The sequence below is a fragment of the Panulirus ornatus genome, chromosome 14 (genome assembly GCF_036320965.1).
Source record: "Panulirus ornatus isolate Po-2019 chromosome 14, ASM3632096v1, whole genome shotgun sequence".
Classification (NCBI taxonomy): Eukaryota; Metazoa; Arthropoda; class Malacostraca; order Decapoda; family Palinuridae; genus Panulirus; species Panulirus ornatus.
Window position 1 is genome coordinate 43,307,612 of NC_092237.1, and position 26,170 is coordinate 43,333,781.

Genomic DNA, 26,170 nt, shown 5'->3' on the forward strand with positions numbered 1-26,170 from the left:
CCTCTAATTCTGTAGTCGATAATTCTAACTCCTTCCTCAACCACCTCCTGGTCCTGTCGCATCCGCAGGTGGACAAGGTGGTTTGGAGCGGGTGACGTACCTCCTCGTCCTACAACAGTGCTCCTCTCAAGTTGGTTTCTTTGTTCACATATTTCGTCTTTGTCTAAAGGCCTAAACTTTCCCTTCTTCCTGGAAACGTTCCATTGTTCAGCCCATCCCGGATAGAGGACACATTTTCAATTTTTCCCACTGTAGACACGTCGTTCTCACTTCTCATGTCTTCAGAGGCTTTGGAAACTCTCGTTGATATTTTGTGTGGACTTCGAATCTATAGGAGATATCTCTTATGTTGTGACCCACCATTGATACTCTATTCAGTGATTATATTTAGCTCTCGACGTGTTTACAGCATGTGGTAAGTGTGTGGCACAAGATTTTGCTAAGATTCCTGCCTTTGGCTTTTTTGCCATTCTTTGCTTTCTTGTGAATTTTCTGTAAGTTCCTCGTCATTTACTTGTTGTTGGGGTTACTATTATGTACTGGCCTTATGAACTGCGGTGTCCCACAGGGCTTTGTTCTGTCGCCGACCCTCTTCATTCCTGAAACAGTCTTCATACATCAGCCATATTCACTCTCACGCCGACAGTAACCGCTCCACACAGTATAGTTCAATCCTTCCCTCTTCACCTTCATACTCGCTCTTTTCCTCCCACCTGCTCTGCACCCTCTCTCCGCAGCATCGTGGACTGGGTAAGCAGTAACCCGGGACTTATTCGTCCCAGACTGGAATACAGTTTGCACATCTCGAGTGGTTTTCCTGCCATCTCTCCCTCTCGGCCAGAGTCAGAACCTCCCGCAGGATGAACTCAGCTGCAGTCTCCTCCTCAACCATCCCTTGTCGTCCACTGTAATATTGGTTTCTCTCTCTCTCTCTCTCTCTCTCTCTCTCTCTCTCTCTCTCTCTCTCTCTCTCTCTCTCTCTCTCTCTCTCTCTCTCCCCCTCCAAGTATTACATCAGCCTCTGCTCTGTTATGCTGTCCACGTGTGTCCCCCACCCAAGACCCTTACGACTCGGACCCGTGGAACTGATCTGGCTGCTGCTTCCCATAGTTTCTGTGATGACACCAGTCACACGATGACTGACTGTAATGTCACTGTTATTCTCTGTATAATGATACTGTGGAATTCTGTTCCTTTCCGTCATTTGGGTTCCCGTCATCATCTCGTGCTTTAAGATTCATGTCTCCTGACACCTGAGGAGGTGGAGTGCCTCCTTCGTGCATGCTCTTGTCTCATCACCGTGTCACCCTAGATGACCCTGACTGGGACTAGTTTTTGCCCGGGCTATGTTGGGCACTATTTATAAACTTCTCTGGATGATACGTGGCGAACCACCTTTGTTGTATGGCCACAGGAAGCTGACAGAGACGCCTGTGTGACCGACCTCTCCCAACCCTTGGCGCTACATCTCACACGATGAGCCTGTCTGGCTCAGTGAATCACCCGCTTTTGGCGGCGAGGATCAACTTCAGGAGGCTGCGTGGTGAGGGCTCCAGGCTGCTGGTGGTGTTGGTCCGTCCTGACGCATTGCACTGGCGTCTTGCTCGGCAACAATGGTCTGTTGGTCCTTATAATCTGATTGTTGTTTTTATTCGTGTTTCTTTGCTATACATTTCTCCCACTTTGTTTCGTTTGATATTGATCAATATGACTTGTGAATGTTCCTTCTCGTGTTCTGAGAGTTTGGCTTTATGGTTGTGAGTCGTCGTGTATGTGATGGTAGAGTATTGTCATTTATGAGTAAAGTTTTTATTTTACTCTGGCATTATGAGCAGTGACATCGATGTCCCTCGCTCCAGTGTTCCCGCTGGTGCCCCACACGACCAGCCAGTGAGAGAATTCCCAAAGTGTCTGACGATGTCGCCGGCGCAGCGGTGGCCTTCCTGCCACATCTGTCTTGCTAACGGCGGTAATGACGAACTTCCTCTTGTGGCTGCTTGTTGCACCGGAGGTCCTGACGAGCGGGGTTTCCTGCAGCGGCGTGATATCCTGTGGTGGCGGCGCGCAGGGCCCTCATTTGGCTGGGTGGGTCGGGTCAGGTCAAGCGTCGCTCATGACCTGCCCTTCTCTGCCGTCTGGCCTGGGGTGACCTTCTCTACCTCCCTTGTTGGGACCTCTTAGAGAGCTGTGTGGAGCTGAGGCTGTGACAGATGTGTGGAGCTGAGACTGTGGTACATGTATGAAGCTGAGACTGTGATAGATGTGTGGAGCTGAGACTGTGGTACATGTATGAAGCTGAGACATTGATAGATGTGTGGAGCTGAGACTGTGGTACATGTATGAAGCTGAGACTGTGATAGATGTGTGGAGCTGAGACTGTGGTACATGTATGAAGCTGAGGCTGTGACAGATGTGTGGAGCTGAGACTGTGGTACATGTATGAAGCTGAGATTGTGATAGATGTGTGGAGCTGAGGCTGTGATAGATGTGTGGAGCTGAGACTGTGGTACATGTATGAAGCTGAGGCTGTGACAGATGTGTGGAGCTGAGACTGTGGTACATGTATGAAGCTGAGACTGTGATAGATGTGTGGAGCTGAGGCTGTGATAGATATGTGGAGCTGACACTGTGATAGATGTGTGGAGCTGAGAGTGTGTATTTACCCTGATGGCTGTTTCCATTGTTGTGTTCGCAGCTGAACTACGTGACGTCGTGGCTGGACGGGAACTTCGTGTACAGCATCAGCGAGGCGCGGCTCAACATGCTCAGGTCCTTCCAGAACGGCACCTTCAGGACGGACCCGGAGGACCCCAGCATGCCGCCCCGCAACACCGAGCGGATCCCCATGTTTAACAGCCCCACGCCCCACGTCCTCAAGATCCTCAGCCCAGAACGGATATTCCGTGAGTACCTTTCCTAGTGGAGAGGGTAGAACCTTTCCTAGTGGGGAGGCTAGTACCTTTCCTAGTGGGGAGGGTAGTACCTTTCCTAGTGGGGAGGGTAGTACCTTTCCTAGTGGGGAGGCTAGTACCTTTCCTAGTGGGGAGGCTAGTACCTTTCCTAGTGGAGAGGGTAGAACCTTTCCTAGTGGGGAGGCTAGTACCTTTCCTAGTGGGGAGGCTAGTACCTTTCCTAGTGGGGAGGGTAGTACTTTTCCTAGTGGAGAGGGTAGAACCTTTCCTAGTGGAGAGGGTAGAACCTTTCCTAGGGAGGAGGGAAATATCTTTCCTAGTGGGGAGGGTTGTAGCAGAGAGGGATGTCTAGTGCACCAGGGTGGGTGGGGGGGGGGGGGGGTACAGGAGTGCTTTCGTGAAGGATGTGTGACAGGTGGTGTGGCCTCTGGCACTGGTACATAGATGGGTGTTCAGTCCGCTGGTGTGTGTGGCCTCTGTACACCCATGTAAATGTCGCTGATTATTTACTGCATCATAGATTCAGTTCGTGGGTCGGTCAAGTGTGTGCAGGGAGAGTCAGTCAGTCAGTCAGACGTGATCCTTGGCTTACAGAGGATCGTGAGTGAACGTGGTCACTTACACGCCTGGTGGCCAGACTCAAGCCGTAACACAGTAGACGACTTGCAGCCAGAGCGACCCACGGTTTATGAAGGGGTCAGGTTACAGCCCGAGTCTCTGATAGCCAACGGACGTAAGGTCATTGATGTGATGTGAAGGAAACATACAAAAATGAATTACTGTGTTTGTTAATTACTGCCGTGTATGATTACCTCTAGTTTGTACTTTACAATGTGTGTGTGTGTGTGTGTGTGTGTGTGTGTGTATTTACATCTAGGAAGGTGGTGGATAAGGTCTGTAGTATGATTGTAGATTCCTCCCGAGGATGTAACAAAGGCAGATTTGAAACGTTATGGTGAACGTATGGTCACGTGCACGAGACACTGTGTTACTCGTGACAGTATGTGTGGTAATCTTCATACAGAGAGAGAGAGAGAGAGAGAGAGAGAGAGAGAGAGAGAGAGAGAGAGAGAGAGAGAGAGAGAGAGAGAGAGAGAGATTGCACGCTTGGGAAAAGTCGGCGCGGCCATACCATCGTCTGTGGTCGAAAATGATCACAGTCTCGCCGGAAAACTTCTCGCTCGATAGGAGTCCATATTCTCCTGCTGCTGGAAGTGGCGCACGTTGGGCCTTAGGAGGTCACAGTGGTGCGTGTGATCTAGTATATGCATATAACCACGAGGGAAATGAAACATAAGTTCCCGAGTGCACTTTCGTGTCATGATCACATGGTCAGGGGATACACAAGAATGAGACAGAAGACGTAGAACAGTCAGTTGATATACAAGGAAGAGACCTAGCTAAGACGCCACTGGTAAACACGCGTTACCGGATGGTGGTGTTCGGTCTGGCACCAAGACGTCTTGGCTACGTCATTTCATCTCGTGCTCTGTTGTTATAACGGTCAATCTTCGTGTGGCTGGTCTCGTCACACAATCTATGGGAAGCAGCAACAGCCAGGCTTGTGCCACGGGTACAAACCATCGTGGCAAGAACACATACAGACACCTCACAAGAGCAGTGACTGAGATGATACGTGTAGGAGAGGGAGATGGATACCAGCATCACGGCTCACGGAAAGGAACGATGGAAGGTGGACCTTCCCGGTACGTGGGCTGTCCTGGGAAAGGAATGATTGAACAGGGATGATAGTTCACACTTGGGAAGGTGGACCTACCCGGTACGTGGGCTGTCCTCGGAAAGGAGGAGGATTTCCTTATGGCCGACATGTTTACCAGATAAGTTGTATGGCTTCCAACTGTGGCTGAGGGAAGTGAGTGAGATTTAGGAAAGAGGTACTGGGTTTTTGCACTATTTCTTGTATTTACATGACATCATTGTTATGTGTGACGTAACTATGACGTTTGTGTTGTTGGTGGCAGTGCTTGGCGACCAGAGGACCAACCAGAACCCGGCGCTGCTGGCTTTCGGCATCCTGCTCTTCCGCTGGCACAACGAGCTGGCGCGGAGGGTGCAGCTCCAGCACCCAGACTGGGCCGACGAGGAAGTCTTCCAGAGGGCACGTCGGCTTCTCACCGCCCACCTCCAGGTAGGTCACACGCCCAACACCCACCTTCCCAGACAGGTTACACGCCCACCACTCACCTTCTCAGGCAGGTCGCACATCCACCACCCACATTCTCAGACAGGTCACGCGCCCACCACCCACCTTCCCAGACAGGTCATACGCCCACCGTCCTCCAGATATGTCACACGCCCATCCCCTACCCACCTCCATATATGTTACACGCCCACTACCCACCTCCAGGAAAGTCACTTCCATATGTCCTCACCATTTCAGCACACCTGCTCATTTCAGCCATATTCCTAACCTTCCACAGTGTCATTCCGGACTCGACCAGCCCTCACACAGCACGTTGTCTTCAGGCATTTCAATTCCAACACTTCCTCACTCCTCCGCACTTCTGCGTGTTCGTTCCACGACTCTCGTCCATACAGCATTGTCGGGACTGCCGTAGCATCAGACATACCCATTTGTACCCTCACAGACCGTAACCTGTCTTTCCATACACTGTTGAACATACCCAGGACCTTAAGCCCAGGACCTTAAGCCCCCCCTCACCCACCCTATGGTTGACTTCATCTCCCATGGTGTCATTCTTGCCGTGCCGACACCCAGGTATCTGAAGCACTTCACTTCCTCCAAGTTCTCCCCATTCAAACTTATTCTCCACTGCTAAAACTGATTGAACTTCCTCGCATCACACACACTCCCAAACTCAGGCATCAGCTTATATAGTTTCTCACTCGAGTTGCCACCAGGGCCGTGTCATCTGCAAACATCAGTTGACTCTTAACTCTGCTGGCCTTCCACTACGACCCAGTAAACTACATATCAGTCCCTCGCATCTTCCTTCATCACCCATTTATATACAGTTAACTGCCGAAGCGACATGACAAACCCCTCTTCTCCTCCTCCTCTCACACACACATATATCTCTTAATAAAAACTCGTCACCGTAGATTCCACAACACATCTCAATCAGCGTTATATAAAAGGAATTCAAACAGCAACAGATCACTGGGACCCCTCGAGGCTGTTTGTGATAGTGGAAGATATGTGAATTATATACCATTATGGTAAGAGTATAAATACGTGCGTATTAAAATAAAAGAATATTTTACATTTTATGTTGCTAAGGAGGAGCAAATAATGTCATTTGTAGATCTGAAGCGAGACATTAATCAAAACTGTTCTTAAACGTAAATATGGTACTTGTTTCCACCATTTTAATCGGTAAATGATTCCATATGTTAATGATCCTGTTGAAGAAAAAGTACTTAAACTCCTCCGAGGTAAAACGTTTGTCCCACGAGTTTGTAACCATCTCTACGAGTGAAAGCAGACGAATATATCCCTTATGAAGGGCGATAGATCGAAATCATCGAAGCCTCTGATCATTTTGATTACCTGAATCATCAGATCACACCTTAACCTTCTCTGTTCTGAGTTACTTTGATTCGTTTGGTCGGTTCTCATAGGATTGGATTCTCCGTCCTGGGATCATCTTGGTAGCTCGCCTTTGTAACTCTCTCGAGCACAGTGACCAATGGCGTCCAAGACGAGGACCATCAGCTATGACGTGTGATGACGAAGATCTTAAATTCGATGACCCGACCTGTAAATCCAAGAATTTTGCTCGCCATTTTAACTACTATTGTGCACTACCTACTTGGCCATGGATCACCAGAGGTTTCCACACCCACCCTACGTTGTCTCCACTTGTGCAGGAATTTCACTTACAAATCCTTTACTTTTTCTAAGCATTTCTCGTATTCGTATACACCAGGTCCACTCATCTACCACCACACCACACCTGAAGCCACATTCCTCCTCCCATATAACTTAACAGGTACACTCGACGAACTTGAACCATCCGTTATATATATATATATATATATATATATATATATATATATATATATATATATATATATATATATATATATATTTCTTTCATACTATTCACCATTTCCCGCATTAGCGAGGTAGCGTTAAAAACAGAGGACTGGGCCTCTGAGGAAATATCCTCACCTGGCCCCCTTCTCTGTTCCTTCTTTTGGAAAATTAAAAAAAAAAAAAAGGGGAGGATTTCCAGCCCCCCGCTCCATATATATATATATATATGTGTGTGTGTGTGTGTGTGTGTGTGTACTGTTTTTGTATTACAGGTCAAGACGTCATGATGTGTTGACCTTGTTTATGTACCATGTAATCTTATGAGACGAATATAAACACCTGGGTTGGGTGTGGGCTGACCGCCACCATCTTCGTCCGTGGTCCACCACCCTGACTACCGTCAGCCCGCATGCTTCAGCCCACTACAGGCCAATGTCAGCCCATTACAGGCTACTACTGGCCAATGTCAGCTCACTACTGGCCAATGTCAGCCCACTACAGATCACTACTGGCCTATGTCAGCCCACTACAGATCACTACTGGCCAATGTCAGCCCACTACTGGCCAATGTCAGCCCACTTCTGGCCAATGTCAGGCCACTACTGGCCAATGTCAGGCCACTACTGGCCAATGTCAGCCCACTTCTGGCCAATGTCAGGCCACTACTGGCCAATGTCAGGCCACTACTGGCCAATGTCAGGCCACTACAAGCCACTAGCACGAGCCACGAGAAAGTGTAGCAGTGTGTGGCTCGGGGGGAGGGGGTGAGGTAGTCAGCCGAGCGTGAAGGTCGCCACTTGCAACACCCACGTCACGCTGATCTGGGGGGGGGGGGGGGGGGCTACCCCCACCCATGATGACCCATCCCGGATCCATGATGACCCACCTCCTCCATAGTGACCTACCTCCCCCATGGTGACCCACCTCCCCCATGTTGACCCAGTGTGGTCCTATGACTCGCCCCACCTCATGTGGTTCACCCCCCCCCTCCCTCCCATGATGACCCACCACCACCGTGAAGATCTGTTTTGCCCATGACCCACGCCACCCCACCCCCATGGTGTACCCTTTCCACAGTGATGACGCACCATAGTCCCATAGTGACCCTATGGTGACCCACCTCCCCGATGGTGACCCACCTCCCCCCACGATGACCCACCTCAGCATGGTGACTCACCTCCCCCCACGATGACCCACCTCCCCCATGGTGACCCACCTCCCCCATGATGACCCACCCTGCTTCATGATGAACCGCCCTGGCCCCATGGTGACCCATCTCCCATACGGTGACCCACCTCCCCCCATGGTGACCCACCTCCCCATGATGACCACCTCCCCATGGTGACCCACCTCCATGGTGATTTACCTCCCCCATAGTGACCCACCTCCCCCATGGTGAGCCAGTGTGGTCCTGTGACTCACCCCGCCCCACCCCCATGATGACCCATCACCACCATAAAGATCTGTCTTCCCCATGACCCACCCTGCTTCATGATGACCCACCCAGGCCCCATGATGACCCACCTCGTCCCATGAATGACTGACCACTTTCCCCATGTTGACTCACCCCTCCCCCGTATCCATCCACCCCATTCTCCCTTCTGATGACCCCTCCTGTTCCCATGATGACCTTCCCCCCATGCAGCGAGTGGGGTGCATGGGGGCAGTTCAGGTCGGGGCTGGTGGCCTCCTAACTACCTGATGTTGACATATTAATCACAGGATAACTGTGTGATGTGTGGTCATGGTGCAGGAGTGAGTGTGGAGTGTTTGTGCTCCACACACCGTCTCCCTCATACCACGCCTCGCACCACATCTTTCTCCCCACACCACACCCCTCGCCTCACACTACACCCATTGCCTCACACCACACCCCTCGCCTCACACCACACTCCTCACCACACCCCACGCCCCTCGCCTCACACCACACCCCTCGCTTCACACCACACCCCTCACCTCACACCACGCCCCTCGCCTCACACCACACCCCTCGCTTCACACCACGCCCCTCACCTCACACCACGCCCCTCGCCTCACACCACACCCCTCGCCTCACACAACACCCCTCGCCTCACACCACACCCCTCGCCTCACACCACACCCCTCGCCTCACACAACACCCCTCGCCTCACACAACGCCCCTCGCCTCACACAACGCCCCTCACCACACCCCACGCCCCTCGCCTCACACAACGCCCCTCGCTTCACACCACACCCCTCGCCTCACACCACACCCCTCGCCTCACACAACACCCCTCGCTTCACACTACGCCCCTCACCACACCCCACGCCCCTCGCCTCACACAACGCCCCTCGCTTCACACCACACCCCTCGCCTCACACCACACCCCTCGCCTCACACAACGCCCCTCGCTTCACACTACGCCCCTCACCACACCCCACGCCCCTCGCCTCACACCACACCCCTCGCTTCACACCACACCCCTCGCCTCACACAACACCCCTCGCTTCACACTACGCCCCTCACCACACCCCACGCCCCTCGCCTCACACCACACCCCTCGCTTCACACCACACCCCTCGCCTCACACCACGCCCCTCACCTCACACCACGCCCCTCGCCTCACACCACGCCCCTCGCCTCACACCACGCCCCTCGCTGTTCTTATATTCATTTCTTTTCATAATGAACAATACATGAGTTCGTCCGTGTGTTGACCTCCAGTTATATATCCCTGGTGCAGTACTGCTCATGACCAAGACCAGAGGCGCCCCACAACCCGGCCTGCTCATCCCTCAACCCATCAACACTGGCCACCACACCCTCTCAGTGTAGGGGTGTTGGCCAGACGGGCTTGGCCAGTGTGGGGGTGAGTTGGCCAGTGTGGGGGTGAGTTTGCCAGTGTGGGGGTAGTTGGCCAATGTGGGGGTAGTTAACCAGTGTGGGGGATGATGGCCAGTGTGGGGGTAGCTGGCCAGTGTGAGGGGGGTGTTAACCAGTGTGGGGGTAGTTGGCCAGTGTAGGGGTAGTTGGCCAGTGTGGGGGTAGTTGGCCAGTGTGGGGGTAGTTGGCCAGTGTGGGGGTGTGTTGGCCAGTGTGGGGGTGTGTTGGCCAGTGTGGGGGTGTGTTGGCCAGTGTGGGATGTTGGCCAGTGTTGGGGTGTGTTGGCCAGTGTGGGGGTGTGTTGGCCAGTGTGGGGGTGTGTTGGCCAGTGTGGGGATGTGTTGGCCAGTGTGGGGCTTGTTGGCCAGTGTGGGGGTGTGTTGGCGAGTGCGGGGGTAGTTGGCCAGTGTGGGAGTGTGTTGGCCAGTGTGGGATGTTGGCCAGTGTTGGGGTGTGTTGGCCAGTGTGGGGGTGTGTTGGCCAGTGTGGGGGTGTGTTGGCCAGTGTGGGATGTTGGCCAGTGTTGGGGTGTGTTGGCCAGTGTGGGGGTGTGTTGGCCAGTGTGGGGGTGTGTTGGCCAGTGTGGGGGTGTGTTGGCCAGTGTGGGGGTGTGTTGGCCAGTGTGGGAGTGTGTTGGCCAGTGTGGGGGTGTGTTGGCCAGTGTGGGGGTGTGTTGGCCAGTGTGGGGGTAGTTGGCCAGTGTGGGGGTGTGTTGGCCAGTGTGGGGATGTGTTGGCCAGTGTGGGGCGTGTTGGCCAGTGTGGGGGTGTGTTGGCGAGTGCGGGGGTAGTTGGCCAGTGTGGGAGTGTGTTGGCCAGTGTTGGGGTGTGTTGGCCAGTGTGGGGGTGTGTTGGCCAGTGTGGGGGTGTGTTGGCCAGTGTGGGGGTGTGTTGGCCAGTGTGGGGGTGTGTTGGCCAGTGTGGGGGTGTGTTGGCCAGTGTGGGGGTGTGTTGGCCAGTGGGGGGGTGTGTTGGCCAGTGTGGGAGTGTGTTGGCCAGTGTGGGGGTGTGTTAGCCAGTGTGGGAGTGTGTTGGCCAGTGTGGGGGTGTGTTGGCCAGTGTGGGGGTGTGTTGGCCAGTGTGGGGGTGTGTTGGCCAGTGTGGGGGTGTGTTGGCCAGTGTGGGGGTGTGTTGGCCAGTGTGGGAGTGTGTTGGCCAGTGTGGAGGTGTGTTGGCCAGTGTGGGGGTAGTTGGCCTGTGTCGGGGTAGTTGACCAGGTCGGTTTGGCCAGATGGTAATGTGCCACTATGGCTACAATAACTAACTTAACCACTTAATGACCTCATTAAGCATAAGTGGTGGTTCCCATGTGTTATAATGTTGACCTTACCTCTCCTTGACCCGTGCATGACCTGTGTGGTGACCCGTGCATGACCTGTGTGGTGATCCGTGCATGACCTGTGTGGTGACCCGTGCATGACCTGTGTGGTGACCCGTGCATGACCTGTGTGGTGAGCTGCTGTTCTTGTGTGTGTTACAGAACATCATCATGTACGAGTTCCTGCCTGCGTTCCTTGGCAGCGAGGTGGAGCCGTACGATCGCTACCGTCCCGACATCCACCCCGGCATCTCCCACGTCTTCCAGTCCGCCGCCTTCAGGTACCTACACACACACACACACTCACCTCTCTCTCTCTCTCTCTCTCTCTCTCTCTCTCTCTCTCTCTCTCTCTCTCTCTCTCTCTCTCTCTCTCTCTCTCTCTCTCTCCTTCCATTTTCTTTCAGTCCCGTACCTTCTCATTTTCTTTTTATTCCCTCATCCTGGTTTCTTCCTCATCTCTCCTCCTCGTGTTCATGTTCGTCGTATTGTTCTTATTTCCCCTCCTCATTACCTTTTGCTGCTGCCTCATTAACTTCATCTCCACATTTCCCTCATCCCACTCATTATTATTTTTTGCTCATTATATTCCATCGTTTTGTATACCTCCTCATTTTTCTTTCTCGTTTTCAGCTGCGCTCTCTCTCTCTCTCTCTCTCTCTCTCTCTCTCTCTCTCTCTCTCTCTCTCTCTCTCTCTCTCTCTCTCTCTCTCTGGTTTCTTTCTCTTTTTCTTATTTCCCCTTCCTGATTTTTGCTTGCCTCACCTCCGTTTTCTTAATTTTTCTCCCCCCCCCCTTCCTCCCCGTCTGTATTCAAAACCACCTCATTATCTGTCTCTTCCATCATTATTTTTCCATTGCCTTCAAACTCTGTCTTTTCCTGTGCTTCCTCATGTAATTCATCATATTGATTCCTTTTCTCTTCCTCCTGATTTTTCCTTTCATATTCTCTTCTTCATTTCATACCACATCTTCCTCATTATCTTATTCTCCCTCGTTAGTGTCTTCCTTTGCCTAGTTTTCTTCAGGTATTTCCCTCATTTCATCCCTCATCATCTGTATTTGCTCCATTTTCTTCTCCCCCTTCCTCATTAAATTCACCTACCTCATTTTCTTTCGTTCCCTCTTCCTCATATCTTGTTTTTCGTTTCCATTGCCTCCATTTTCTTCTCATAATTTCTCCCTCACTACTCAGGTGCTTCTTTCTGATTTTCTACCTCATATTTTCGCTGCTTCTTTTAGTATTTCCTTTTTCTTCCTCACTATTTCCTTCTTCCTAATAATCTTTCTCAACCTCCTCATTATCTGTATCCGCCTTGTTCCTTCGTCTGGCGTCTCATTTTTCTTCGTATTCATCTGCTTCCATCCTCATTAGCTTCCTCACCCTAGCTTGTGTCTGCTTCCTCCTCATTTTCTTCCTCAGCCTCATAATTTTAGGTTAGTTTTTCTCTTTTTCTTCGAATTTATGCTATTTCACTTTCCTAATATTTTTTTCGTCTTTTTCCATTGTTCTCCTCATTATTTGCCTCCCCCATTCCCTGTCCTGATATTCTTCCCATTGCCTTATTTTCACTCTTGTTTTCTGTCTTAAGTCTTCCCTTATTTTCTACCTCTTTCTGTGTTTTCCTTATTTTATTTCCTGTTTTTCTACATTTCTACTTATTTTCTTTCCCTCCTTATTTTTTCCCCTCATTCTGCTTTTTCCTCTGGCGTATTTTACTCCCTTTTTTTCGCCTCATTCTCTTCTCTGTTGTTTACCTCTTCCTCGTTTTCTTTCTCTCTTTTTCCCCACTGTTCGTGCTCCACCCACCTCCCCCTGACCTTCCCGGGGCCGCCTGGTCTCCTCCAGTTTGACATTCCACCGCCGTCTCCGCTTGGTGCCCCTCTTTTTCATTTACCTTCACTTGTATTCCAATGGTGTTCGTCCCGTGCTGGAGGCGGCAGTGAAAGTTGTGGTCGGCGAGGTCGGCCATAACTCACTGTCAACACTAGTCAGCTGTTCTCTTGTAAACATTGCCACGTGTTGGGGGAGACCAGTCAGCTGTTCTCTTGTAAACATAGCCACGTGTTGGGGAGACCAGTCAGCTGCTCTCTTGTAAACATTGCCACGTGTTGGGGAGACCAGTCAGCTGTTCTCATGTAAACATAGCCACGTGTTGGGGAGACCAGTCAGCTGTTCTCTTGTAAACATAACCACGTGTTGGGGAGACCAGTCAGCTGTTCTCATGTAAACATAGCCACGTGTTGGGGAGACCAGTCAGCTGTTCTCATGTAAACATAACCACGTGTTGGGGAGACCAGTCAGCTGTTCTCATGTAAACATAGCCACGTGTTGGGATGCCAGTCAATTGTTCTCATGTAAATATTGTCACATATTGGGAGACCAGTCAGCTGTTCTCTAGTAAGCATTGCCACGTGTTGGGGAGACCAGTCAGCTGTTCTCTTGTAAGCAATGCCACGTGTTGTGGACATGAATCAGCTGTTTTAGTGTAAACATTACCACGTTCTCGTAATGTAAATATTACTGGAAGCTCCTGGGCTCAGCTGACATGTATGCCAGATGTCACCAGATAACGCTGGCAGTATTACCAGTGGAAATATGAGTCTTAATGCAGGCCACGTATATACCCATTACAGTGAGAAGTTGGTATGGCAACAGTGTGTCGGGCTAGCCGGCCGGCCGGAAGGGGGAATGTAACCCTGTAAAGTGATCAGAGTTTCGCTTGTGTAGTTAATATGAGGGATGGCTTCCTCTTGCCCTGTTATTGCTCCAATTAGTGTTTCCTGTGGGATGGTTTCAGTTTCGTGCCGGGAATGAGAAACGGGAGTTTCACTGTGAGCAGCGTTGCCGAACGTTTGACGTTAATGCCAGTTTCATCTAGTTCCATTGCATCAGCGTGTGATTAAGATGAATATCAGGTTATTATTAGTCCAGGACTTTAACCTTTATGTTAAGATCAGCAAGGTCTCTCCCCAGTGGGTCATTAAGAGCAATAAGTGTGTTGGATAGTTACCAAGACTTTAACCTTTATGTTAAGACGAGACTAGCAAGGTCTCTCCACAGTGGGTCTTAAGAGCAATAAGTGTGTTGGATGTGTAATAAGTAACACTAAGTATACGAGATCTAACTATGGAACAAGTCCCCTTCCTCGTGAGGGTTAGGATGGCTCGTCCAGTTGTTAGTGGGTTGGTTAGGGTAGGTTAGGTTAGGTTAGGTTAGGCCGGGAGCAGCCATAACATGGCTTGATTTACAGCTCACCTGTCCTCCAGTGGTGCAGTCTGATGTGTCGCTACCTACTTGTTGTGGAGAGGGAGTTCTACTCTCATGTGACCGTGGAGACTCGCTGATGGGGTGTGGGGTAGTCCTACACTCGTGGGACCTCCATCTCTTGACCTATCTCGACAGTCATACATCGTATAAAGCTCTGTGAGCTGTCTGTATGCTGTGAGCTGTCTGTATTCTGTGAGCTGTCTATTCTGTGAGCTGTCTGTATTCACTTCATCGCCTGTTATCTGATTCCATTCTTCCACTCCTGTGAGGCCATTACTCACGAACATCATTTCAAACAGGTTTCTGTTGTAATTTCTCCTCATATGACCTGTGTTGCTTTATCTCTGCATCTTGAAAGAACTTGTTCACAGTGTGTGTGTGTGTGTGTGTGTGTGTGTGTGTGTGTGTGATTTTGTATTCTATGTTTACATATTTATAGGAACAGTTCACTCGTGTATGTAGCACGTTGCTCTACGTGTCTGGCCTCCTGTTGCTCCTGCTACTCTCGTGTCGGCTGGATGACCCAGCGGCTGTGTGGTGTATGGGCCACCTCAGGCCTCCATGTGTTCATGTTTGGTATACCTCGGCTTTGTGTTAACGTAAAACTTTACACCTGACAGTGTAGTGATTTGGAGCCCCTGAGTGTGTCGTGACATAAATCCTCAGACAATGGAGCAACTCACAGCTTCAGACAGAATATTAACTTGGCATGTCTGACGGTGCAGTAATTTGGCACGTCTGACGGTGTAGTAACTTGAGAGCTTTTGACTGTTCAGTAACCTGGAGGCTCTGACAGGTAGAGGGAGTGGGACACCAGATGTGGTACCCAGGTAAGAGTTAGGTACACCAAGTGAAGGTGTGGTACACGAGGTAAGAGCACGGTACACCAAGTGAGGGTGTGGTACCCAGGTAAGAGCTAGGTACACCAAGTGATGGTGTGGTACCCTAGGAAAGAGCACGGTTCACCAAGTGAGGGATGTGGTACACCAAGTGAGGGTGTGGTACAGCAGGTGAGGGGTGTGGTACAGGAGGTGACGGTGTGGTACAGGAGGTGAGGGTGTGGTACAGCAGGTGAGGGGTGTGGTACAGGAGGTGAGGGGTGTGGTACAGGAGGTGAGGGTGTGGTACAGGAGGTGAGGGTGTGGTACAGGAGGTGAGGGTGTGGTACAGGAGGTGAGGGTGTGGTACAGGAGGTGAGGGTGTGGTACAGGAGGTGAGGGTGTGGTGCAGGAGGTGAGGGTGTGGTGCAGGAGGTGAGGGTGTGGTACAGGAGGTGAGGGTGTGGTACAGGAGGTGAGGGTGTGGTACAGCAGGTGAGGGTGTGGTACAGGAGGTGAGGGTGTGGTACAGCAGGTGAGGGGTGTGGTACAGCAGGTGAGGGGTGTGGTACAGCAGGTGAGGGGTGTGGTACAGCAGGTGAGGGTGTGGTACAGGAGGTGAGGGTGTGGTACAGGAGGTGAGGGTGTGGTACAGGAGGTGAGGGTGTGGTACAGGAGATGAGGGTGTGGTACAGGAGGTGAGGGTGTGGTACAGGAGGTGAGGGTGTGGTACAGGAGGTGAGGGTGTGGTACAGCAGGTGAGGGTGTGGTACAGGAGGTGAGGGTGTGGTACAGGAGGTGAGGGTGTGGTACAGCAGGTGAGGGTGTGGTACAGGAGGTGAGGGTGTGGTACAGGAGATGAGGGTGTGGTACAGGAGGTGAGGGTGTGGTACAGGAGGTGAGGGTGTGGTACAGGAGGTGAGGGTGTGGTACAGGAGGTGAGGGTGTGGTACAGCAGGTGAGGGTGTGGTACAGGAGGTGAGGGTGTGGTACAGGAGAGGTTGTGGGTACAGCAGGTGAGGGTGTGGTACAGGAGGTGAGGGTGTGGTACAGGAGATGAGGGTGTGGTACAGGAGATGAGGGTGTGGTACAGGAGATGAGGGTGTGGTACAACAGGTGAGGGTGTGGTACAGGAGGTGAGGGTGTGGTACAGGAGATGAGGGTGTGGTACAGGAGATGAGGGTGTGGTACAGAAGGTGAGGGTGTGGTACAGCAGGTGAGGGTGTGGTACAGCAGGTGATGGTGTGGTACAGCAGGTGAGGGTGTGGTACAGCAGGTGAGGGGTGTGGTACAGCAGGTGAGGGTGTGGTACAGGAGGTGAGGGTGTGGTACAGGAGATGAGGGTGTGGTACAGGAGGTGAGGGTGTGGTACAGCAGGTGAGGGGTGTGGTACAGCAGGTGAGGGGTGTGGTACAGGAGGTGAGGGTGTGGTACAGGAGGTGAGGGGTGTGGTACAGGAGGTGAGGGGTGTGGTACAGGAGGTGAGGGGTGTGGTACAGCAGGTGAGGGGTGTGGTACAGCAGGTGAGGGTGTGGTACAGCAGAAGCGGCAGCTGATGATGATAATTGTGGTGTTTGTCTCCTACAGGTTCGGTCACACACTGGTCCCGCCCGGGCTGTACCGTCGGGGACCGGGGCTGGACTGTCCCTTCCCCAAGACGCAGACTGGCTACCTGGCCCTCCGCCTTTGCTCCACCTGGTGGGACGCCAATGTAAGTACTCGACCCATCCTACTGTTCATGTCCGGCTGGGGTGGTGAGGGCAAGGGAGGGGAGCTGCTGGCTCAGGGGAGGGAATGGGTAACGCTGATGGCGATGTTACAAATGAGCGTCACATGGAAGATAAGTTATTTGGTTATCGTGATTAAGGAGATTATATATATATATATATATATATATATATATATATATATATATATATATATATATATATATATATATATATATAATATTTCTGAGTCGACGGGGTGAAATGAAAGACGATAAGTTCCCAAAGTACACTTTCGTGTAATAATCACATCATGGGAGATGAAAGAAAGAAATATAGCAGTTGATACACCACGAAGAGACGCAGCTAAGACGCCATTTAGTATACTTGTTTACCAAATGGTGTCCTACTTTATATATATATATATATATATATATATATATATATATATATATATATATATATATATAATATATATTTATATTCATATATATATATATATATATATATATATATATATATATATATATATATATATATATATATATATATATTCCTATAAGTCCACGGGGAAAATGAAACCCAATCAGTTCCTAAGTGCTTTTTCGTGTAATAATCACATCATCAAGGGAGACACAAGAGAGAAATTAACAGTTAGTTGATATACACAAAAAAAAAACAGAAACAGTTAGTTGATATACAACGAAGACATATTGCTAAGACGCCATTTATATATATATATATATATATATATATATATATATATATATATATATATATATATATATATATATATATGTGTGTGTGTGTGTGTTTGTGTGTGTGTGTTTGTGTGTGTGTGTGTGTGTGTGTGTGTGTGTGTAAAGTTGGTGGTCGTCACTAACGGGGGATAACGGCGATGTGTAGGAATTGGTTATTTTGAGTAAGGGGGGTTGATGTATGAGGGCCGGGGGGGGGGGGGGGTGAACATATAGACATGATGTAAGCCAGGAGGGGAGGAGAGGGGAGTGGCTGCTGTGGTAGTGTGGATGGGGGTTGTACGTGTGTGTGTGTTTAGGGCCAACCACCTCCTGGGGCAGTGGCTCCCATGACGTGAGACACACCTGTGGGCTCTCTCTCTCTCTCTCTCTCTCTCTCTCTCTCTCTCTCTCTCTCTCTCTCTCTCTCTCTCTGCTTCGACACACCGTGACCCATATTTTGTACAGAAGTTTTTATATGGCGTCAGGTTGAGCTGTAGTTCGGCTGGTGTAGATACACTTTGAGGCGGGTTGGACGTGGGAGGGTGGCGCGCCCCCATGTGTGTGTGTGTGTGGAGGAGGGGGCTGCCGGAGGTTGTGTAGTGGCCACAGTGGGCCACCTGGGGTGGCCTGCCGTCTTCCTCCAGGGGGTGGGTGGTGGGTGAGGGAGTGCAGGGTGGGCAAGGCTGGCCAGGAACCTGTTGTGTTGACCAGCAGACGTGATGACGGGCTTGGACGGTACTGTGGTCACACCGGGAAGGTGACTGACGGGTACGGGGGGTTGGGGAGCCCTTGTCACTATAACCCCGCCTCTGAGGCGGCCTGAAACACCTGCCGGGAGGAGCCTGAAACACTTGCGGGGAGGGAGGAGGAGCCTGAAACACTTGCCGGGAGGACGAGGAGGAGCCTTAAACACATGCCGGAGGGGAGGAGGAGCCTGAAACACTTTTCGGGGGGAAGGAGGGGCCTGAAACACTTGCCAGGGGGAAGGAGGAGCCTGAAACACTTGCCGGGGGGGAGGAGGATCCTGAAACACTTGCCAGGGGGAAGGAGGAGCCTGAAACACTTGCCAGGGGGAAGGAGGAGCCTGAAACACTTGCCGGGGGGAGGAGGAGCCTGAAACACTTGCCGGGAGGACGAGGAGCCTGAAACACTTGCCGGGGGGGGGGAGGAGCCTGAAACACTTGCCGGGGGGTGAGGAGGAGCCTGAAACACTTGCCGGGAGGACGAGGAGCCTGAAACACTTGCCGGGAGGTGAGGAGGAGCCTGAAACACTTGCCGGGGGGTGAGGAGGAGCCTGAAACACTTGCCGGGAGGACGAGGAGCCTGAAACACTTGCCGGGAGGACGAGGAGCCTGAAACACTTGCCGGGGGGTGAGGAGGAGCCTGAAACACTTGCCAGGGGGAAGGAGGAGCCTGAAACACTTGCCGAGGGGGGGGAGGAGGAGCCTGAAACACTTTTCGGGGGGGAGGAGGAGCCTGAAACACTTGCCAGGGGAAGGAGGAGCCTGAAACACTTGCCGGGGGGAGGAGGAGCCTGAAACACTTTTCGGGGGGAGGAGGGGCCTGAAACACTTGCCAGGGGAAGGAGGAGCCTGAAACACTTGCCGGGGGGGAGGAGGAGCCTGAAACACTTTTCGGGGGGGGAGGAGCCTGAAACTCTTGCCAGGGGTAGGAGGAGCCTGAAACACTTGCCAGGGGGGAGGAGGAGCCTGAAACACTTTTCGGGGGGGAGGAGGAGCCTGAAACACTTGCCAGGGGGAAGGAGGAGCCTGAAACACTTGCCGGGGGGGAGAGAGCCTGAAACACTTTTCGGGGGGAGGAGGAGCCTGAAACACTTGCCAGGGGGAAGGAGGAGCCTAAACACTTGCCAGGGGAGAGGAGCCTGAAACACTTTTCGGGGGGGAGGAGGGGCCTGAAACACTTGCCAGGGGGAAGGAGGAGCCTGAAACACTTGCCGGGGGGGAGGAGGAGCCTGAAACACTTTTCGGGGGGGGAGGAGGAGCCTGAAACTCTTGCCAGGGGTAGGAGGAGCCTGAAACACTTGCGGGGAGGGAGGAGGAGCCTGAAACACTTGCGGGGAGAGAGGAGCCTGAAACACTTGCCAGAGGGAGGAGGAGCCTGAAACACTTGCCGGGGGGAGGAGGAGCCTGAAACACTTGCCGGGGGGAGGAGGGAGCCTGAACACTTATTACCGGGGGAGGAGGAGCCTGAAAACACTTACTTACCGGGGAAGGAGGAGCCTGAAACACTTACTTACCGGGGGAGGAGGAGCCTGAAACACTTGCCAGGGGGGAGGAGGAGCCTGAAACACTTACTTACCGGGGGAGGAGGAGCCTGAAACACTTGCCAGGGGGGAGGAGGAGCCTGAAACACTTACCGGGGGAGGAGGAGAAGCCTGAAACACTTGCCAGGGGGGAGGAGGAGCCTGAAACACTTGCCGGGGGGGAGGAGGAGCCTGAAACACTTGCCAGGGGGGAAGAGGAGCCTGAAACACTTACCGGGGGAGGAGGAGCCTGAAACACTTGCCAGGGGGGAGGAGGAGCCTGAAACACTTGCCGGGAGGGAGGAGGAGCCTGAAACACTTACCGGGGGGAGGAGGAGCCTGAAACACTTACTTACCGGGGGGAGGAGGAGCCTGGAACACTTGCCAGGGAATAGGGGACGTGGGGGGTAGGGGACGTAGCCTAGAGCACTTGCCGGAGGTGGGGAGATAAACCTTTGTGTTCCACCCGGCCTTGCCGGGGTGAGTGGCCGCTGGGAGGAACACTGCAATCATCGAGGTTTATTAAGATCCGTCGTGAGATACGTGTCTACCGGCGCCCCCGACAGGTGAAGGCTCATCTGGCTCATTGGTAATGTTGTCAGGAGGTTGTCAGGGGCGGGGCGCCCCCTCAGCCACCCAGCTTCACACGACGGGTTAACCCCACGACAGTGTCCAGTGTACCTTACCTTCGTCAGAAGCTCTGGTCATGGGTAGACGTCATTATGTAGACGAGGAACAGAGAAATGAATGGAGGAAATATGAGAAAAGTAGTTTTGAACAGGTAGAAAAAAATAAGTATCTTTAAAAACAAAAAAAAAAAAGATAAGAGGGCAGGTCTTAACTGTTGAGGAAGATATTGGTGTAAAATGTTCCAAAGCTCAGCGGTGTAGGCAAAGAAACAGATGACACAACGCCCCGACCTTGGGTTATGAACGGCTGAACATGGATTATGTGACGCTGTGCCTTGCCGAGGACCACCTGGACTGGCTGCTTACTGGTCGGGAGGTTCAAGCAGCCGCTTCTGACAACAGAAACCGGAGAATTATCCATAAAGAAAGGGAAAGTGGGTCAAGTTTTTTGGCTTGCGTGAGCGTACGTGCGGGTAGATGTTTCCACCTGGGTGTGATAGGCCTGTATGCGGTTAGCATGTCCCCAGAGTCTGATGGAACACGCCATTGACAGCCGTAGTAGTGTGTGTGTGTGTGTGTGTGTGTGTAGGAGGGAGGGTTAACCTGTCTCCATTGCGACACGTTGCCACAACCAGGGTAAATATAGCCTACACTGGGGGAGCGCTGGTAAACATTAGTGGGCACGAGTGTGTCACCACTGTCGCTGTGGTGGCAGCTGAGACACACACACACACACACACACCAGCAGTGAACCTCACCTTTCCAGTATTGCCCACGGGAGGTGGTCTACACCTCTTACGTATAGTGATTCATATACTTTATACTCAGGCTACACTGTACCTAGGGTGTGTAATGATGTCATCCAAGGCTACACTATACCTAGGGTGTGTAATGATGTCATCCAAGGCTACACTGTACCTAGGGTGTGTAATGATGTCATCCAAGGCTACACTGTACCTAGGGTGTGTCATGATGTCATCCAAGGCTACACTGTACCTAGGGTGTGTAATGATGTCATCCAAGGCTACACTGTACCTAGGGTGTGTAATGATGTCATCCAAGGCTACACTGTACCTAGGGTGTGTCATGATGTCATCTTAGGCTACACTGTACCTAGGGTGTGTCATGATGTCATCCTAGGCTACACTGTACCTAGGGTGTGTCATGATGTCATCCTAGGCTACACTGTACCTAGGGTGTGTCATGATGTCATCCTAGGCTACACTATACCTAGGGTCACCACACGTGGGTACTTACAGTAGTTCAGGTTCTCAAAGGGCACTGCACGTGGCTACAGGAGCTCAGGCTACCTCACAGGGCACCACACGTGGCCACAGAAGCCCAGGGTTACCTCACAGGGCGCCACACGTGGCCACAGGAGCCCAGGGTTACCTCATAGGGCGCCACACGGCCACAGGAGCCCAGAGTTACCTCATAGGGAGCCACACGGCCACAGGTGCCCAGGGCTACCTCATGGGCGCCACACGTGGCCACAGGAGCCCAGGGCTACCTCATAAGGCGTCACACGTGGCCACAGGAGCCCAGGGCTACCTCGTAGGGCGCCACACGTGGCCACAGGAGCCCAGGGCTACCACATAACAGGTAGTGAGCCTACTGGACACGAGTTCCCCGTAGGCGTAGCTCTAGGCTGGCGGGTCGAATAGCCGGGCGGCTCCATTGTGGTTTGCTGGAGTTGAGTTATGGCACGGGTGGCGCGCTGCTCCTGTCTTGCGTATACACCTGTTGGCCTCCCTCACCATGATGGCCTGGCTGGCCCGTCCACCAACACTAGTGGCTGGCTGGCTGGCTGGTCCGCCATCACTGGTGGAGAAGTCTCTCCCTCCACCATCTCCAACATGACACGTATCCAGCAGCGCCTGGCCCTGGGTGTGTGGGGTTCCAGACTGTGTATGTATCCCATGTCCTCACTCTCGACACCAGCAGTCACCAACCTTCCGTGTCACGGTGGCAGTGTTGGAGATGCCTCTCGCTGGCGGACCCGAGGCTGACTTGATGTGTTGGTGGGACACAGGGCTCCCTCGTGGGGTCGGGAGGAGCATTTTGAGAGAGAGAGAGAGAGAGAGAGAGAGAGAGAGAGAGAGAGAGAGAGAGAGAGAGAGGTGGAGTTGGTGAAACAGTAATGATCCGTGAGCAGCGTCGCCCCCTTTGAAGGCCGCACCACCTTCCTTCCATAACGACCTCCACTTGTTTACTTTCCGTCGTCCCTGGCGCCTCCCCCCCCCCCCTCCCTCTCCCACCTCCCTCAGGGTAAACGTAGGATGTTCCTGTCATGCAGTTTACCCCAGTGGTCGTGCAGTCTACCCCCAGTGTTCGTGCAGTCTACCCCCAGTATTACCTCACTGGTCATGCAGTTTACCCCAGTGGTCGTGCAGTCTACCCCCAGTGGTCGTGCAATCTACCCCCAGTGGTCGTGCAATCTACCCCTAGTGGTCATGCAGTCTACCCCCAGTGGTCATGCAGTCTACCCCCAGTGGTCATGCAGTCTACCCCCAGTGGTCGTGCAGTCTACCCCCAGTGGTCATGCAGTCTACCCCCAGTGGTCGTGCAGTCTACCCCCAGTGGTCATGCAGTCTACCCCCAGTGGTCATGCAGTCTACCCCCAGTGGTCGTGCAGTCTACCCCCAGTGGTCATGCAGTCTACCCCTAGTGGTCATGCAGTCTACCCCCAGTGGTCGTGCAGTCTACCCCCAGTGGTCATGCAGTCTACCCCCAGTGGTCGTGCAGTCTACCCCCAGTGGTCATGCAGTCTACCCCCAGTGGTCGTGCAGTCTACCCCCAGTGGTCGTGCAGTCTACCCCCAGTGGTCATGCAGTCTACCCCCAGTGGTCATGCAGTCTACCCCTAGTGGTCATGCAGTCTACCCCAGTGGTCGTGCAGTCTACCCCCAGTGGTCATGCAGTCTACCCCCAGTGGTCATGCAGTCTACCCCCAGTGGTCATGCAGTCTACCCCTAGTGGTCATGCAGTCTACCCCCAGTGGTCGTGCAGTCTACCCCCAGTGGTCATGCAGTCTACCCCTAGTGGTCATGCAGTCTACCCCCAGTGGTCGTGCAGTCTACCCCCAGTGGTCGTGCAGTCTACCCCCAGTGGTCATGCAGTCTACCCCCAGTGGTCATGCAGTCTACCCCTAGTGGTCATGCAGTCTACCCCCAGTGGTCGTGCAGTCTACCCCCAGTGGTCATGCAGTCTACCCCCAGTGGTCATGCAGTCTACCCCTAGTGGTCATGCAGTCTACCCCCAGTGGTCGTGCAGTCTACCCCCAGTGGTCATGCAGTCTACCCCTAGTGGTCATGCAGTCTACCCCCAGTGGTCGTGCAGTCTACCCCCAGTGGTCGTGCAGTCTACCCCCAGTGGTCATGCAGTCTACCCCCAGTGGTCATGCAGTCTACCCCCAGTGGTCATGCAGTCTACCCCCAGTGGTCATGCAGTCTACCCCCAGTGGTCGTGCAGTCTACCCCCAGTGGTCGTGCAGTCTACCCCCAGTGGTCGTGCAGTCTACCCCCAGTGGTCGTGCAGTCGCCCCCCACCCCTACCATCGTGTCCCCCTCCGTCATGGTCCTGGTGTTACAGCCTGCGTTACTGCCTCACCACAGATGACCTCCTCACCGCCACACAGGGTTGGAACAGTCTTGTGTGGTGTCCGTAACTCTGCTGAGAGCAGGAGAGCAACGCCCTCGCTCTTACTGGTGGGTTTGGCCGAGTCTGAGAAAATGTGTGGATTTTCCTGCATGTACCATGTTATACTGAGACTGGATGAAAGTGATATGATTAGAGAACAAGTTTATATATATATATATATATATATATATATATATATATATATATATATATATATATATATATATATATTTGTGTTACGGGCCCTGCCTCCTGTTGCCATTTTACACCACGGGGGAAAAGTCAGCTTTGTCAAGGCTGCCTTGTCAGAAAACTTACCACTCCAACGGAGTCTACATTTCCCTGCCACAGGAAGTAGCGCAGCCTTGAGCTGCCGGAGCATTTAGAACGGTCCGGGTTAACATCACGACACTCAGAGAAATTAGTCCTAGGGTGGGGGATATATATATATTACCTGCTCAAGTACCCATCTGTAGCGCTCAGGAAGCTTGCCGCGTCCACCAGGCGAGAGCGCAGGTCAGTAAGTGTGGTGATGTGTGAGTGTTCATGTGGTGTGAGCACAGGGTATCCGAGAGGCAAGGTGTGTGTGTGTGTGTGTGTTCAGTCTTTGTGGTGAGGAAGTTTTGCATCTTGGTCATGAAGGATCTTGTGGTATGCTGTATGGCCGTGTGTCATGTTCAGACGAGAAAGTGTAACTCGGATGTGTCTGGGGAGTGTAGGTTCAGTTGGGTGTATATCCGGTGGAATAGAGTTAGGCTGGGTTGGGAGGGAGAGTTAGTGGTTGTCGTGTCATTACAGTGTGGATGTATTTAGTCACTGTCGTGTTTACTGAGTGAGGGAGGAACTTGTGGGTAATGGCTGCTGAAGTCTGTGAAGGTTGGTGAATTTTGGTTATAAAATTGTTTGGACAGGAGAAGTGTGGTAGTGCTCTCGTATGATCCTGTTGTCCTGGTGTCCATTAATCTAATTACTTAGAACTGGAGAGCTCTCTGTTGTCAGGGCATCTTTACTGTTGTCAATCTACCCTCACTGTTGTCAGGTGTACCAGCATTGTGGTCCATGTACCATTAATGGTTCTAGTGGACGTGTACCTTGAATGCTGGCAGGTGTTGGTGGCTTGGACGATGATGGCGAGGGGCTGCAAAAAGTGTTGGCAGGTCTGGTGAGGTGCCACCGGTGACTGGCTCTGGCCAACACCGGGATCCCCTCCTGAACCAACGCCTCCGCGGTGCTCGAGTGCATGTTGGTCTTGTGCATGACGTCAGTGGATGAGGTGGTCTTTACCATGGCTGGGGGAAGCGTCACATGAGTTACAACTCCTTGTGGGTATGTGGAGGCTCTCTCTCTCTCTCTCTCTCTCTCTCTCTCTCTCTCTCTCTCTCTCTCTCTCTCGGGGGGGTCGGGGGAGCTGTTAGAGGAGAAGAGGGTTGAGCAAGAGGGAAAGACAAAGGAAGGGAGTTCTCAATCCAGATGAAGAGGAAGCATCTTAGATGTGATGTCTTGATAGAAGATTTGGACCTGGGCTCCTCATGTTATGATGTGTATTTCAAGATGGAGTGAGAGGGAGGCTCTGTGGACATTGGTGAGGCAGAGCCTCGCTGCTCCGGGTGGGGGAGGAGGGAGGAGCTGGTGAGATAACCAGGCTGGGGTGGGGCGGGGGTTATGGGATTCATGTTGATCAAAGCTGGAGTGTGGCTCAGCTACGTACATTCGTCCACCGTTAACAGCCTGCTGGAACACGGTTGACGTTGTCTATAATCTGGGTACTAGAACATGTACCGAAGGCCACACATCCTCGAGAACTGATCGTCTGTATGCAGGCTCCGCCGAGATGCCCCTGAATTGAAGACACGAAGACAAAGGCTCATACGTTTACCTTATGACACCACATATAAGAATGCTTTTGCTGCAGAGAGGCGCCAGGGGGTACTTTGAACCAAGTCAACAGTTCTCTTAAACATTGTAAGATATGAAAAATGTTGACAGATCAGGTCTGGTGAGGTTCGCTTT

General features: G+C 52.3%; 1 protein-coding gene across 2 annotated transcripts in view; it reads left to right on the forward strand.

Annotated features, from left to right (window-relative positions):
* The window catches only part of Duox (dual oxidase), a 489,286-nt gene that overhangs the window by 320,169 nt on the left and 142,947 nt on the right, over positions 1 to 26,170 (forward strand). For both annotated transcript variants that reach the window (XM_071669735.1, XM_071669734.1), the window contains exons 5-8: positions 2,696 to 2,903; positions 4,895 to 5,061; positions 11,258 to 11,376; positions 16,772 to 16,895. In XM_071669735.1, coding sequence (XP_071525836.1) covers positions 2,696 to 2,903; positions 4,895 to 5,061; positions 11,258 to 11,376; positions 16,772 to 16,895 — 618 coding nt within the window. The remainder of the gene's footprint in view (positions 1 to 2,695; positions 2,904 to 4,894; positions 5,062 to 11,257; positions 11,377 to 16,771; positions 16,896 to 26,170) is intronic.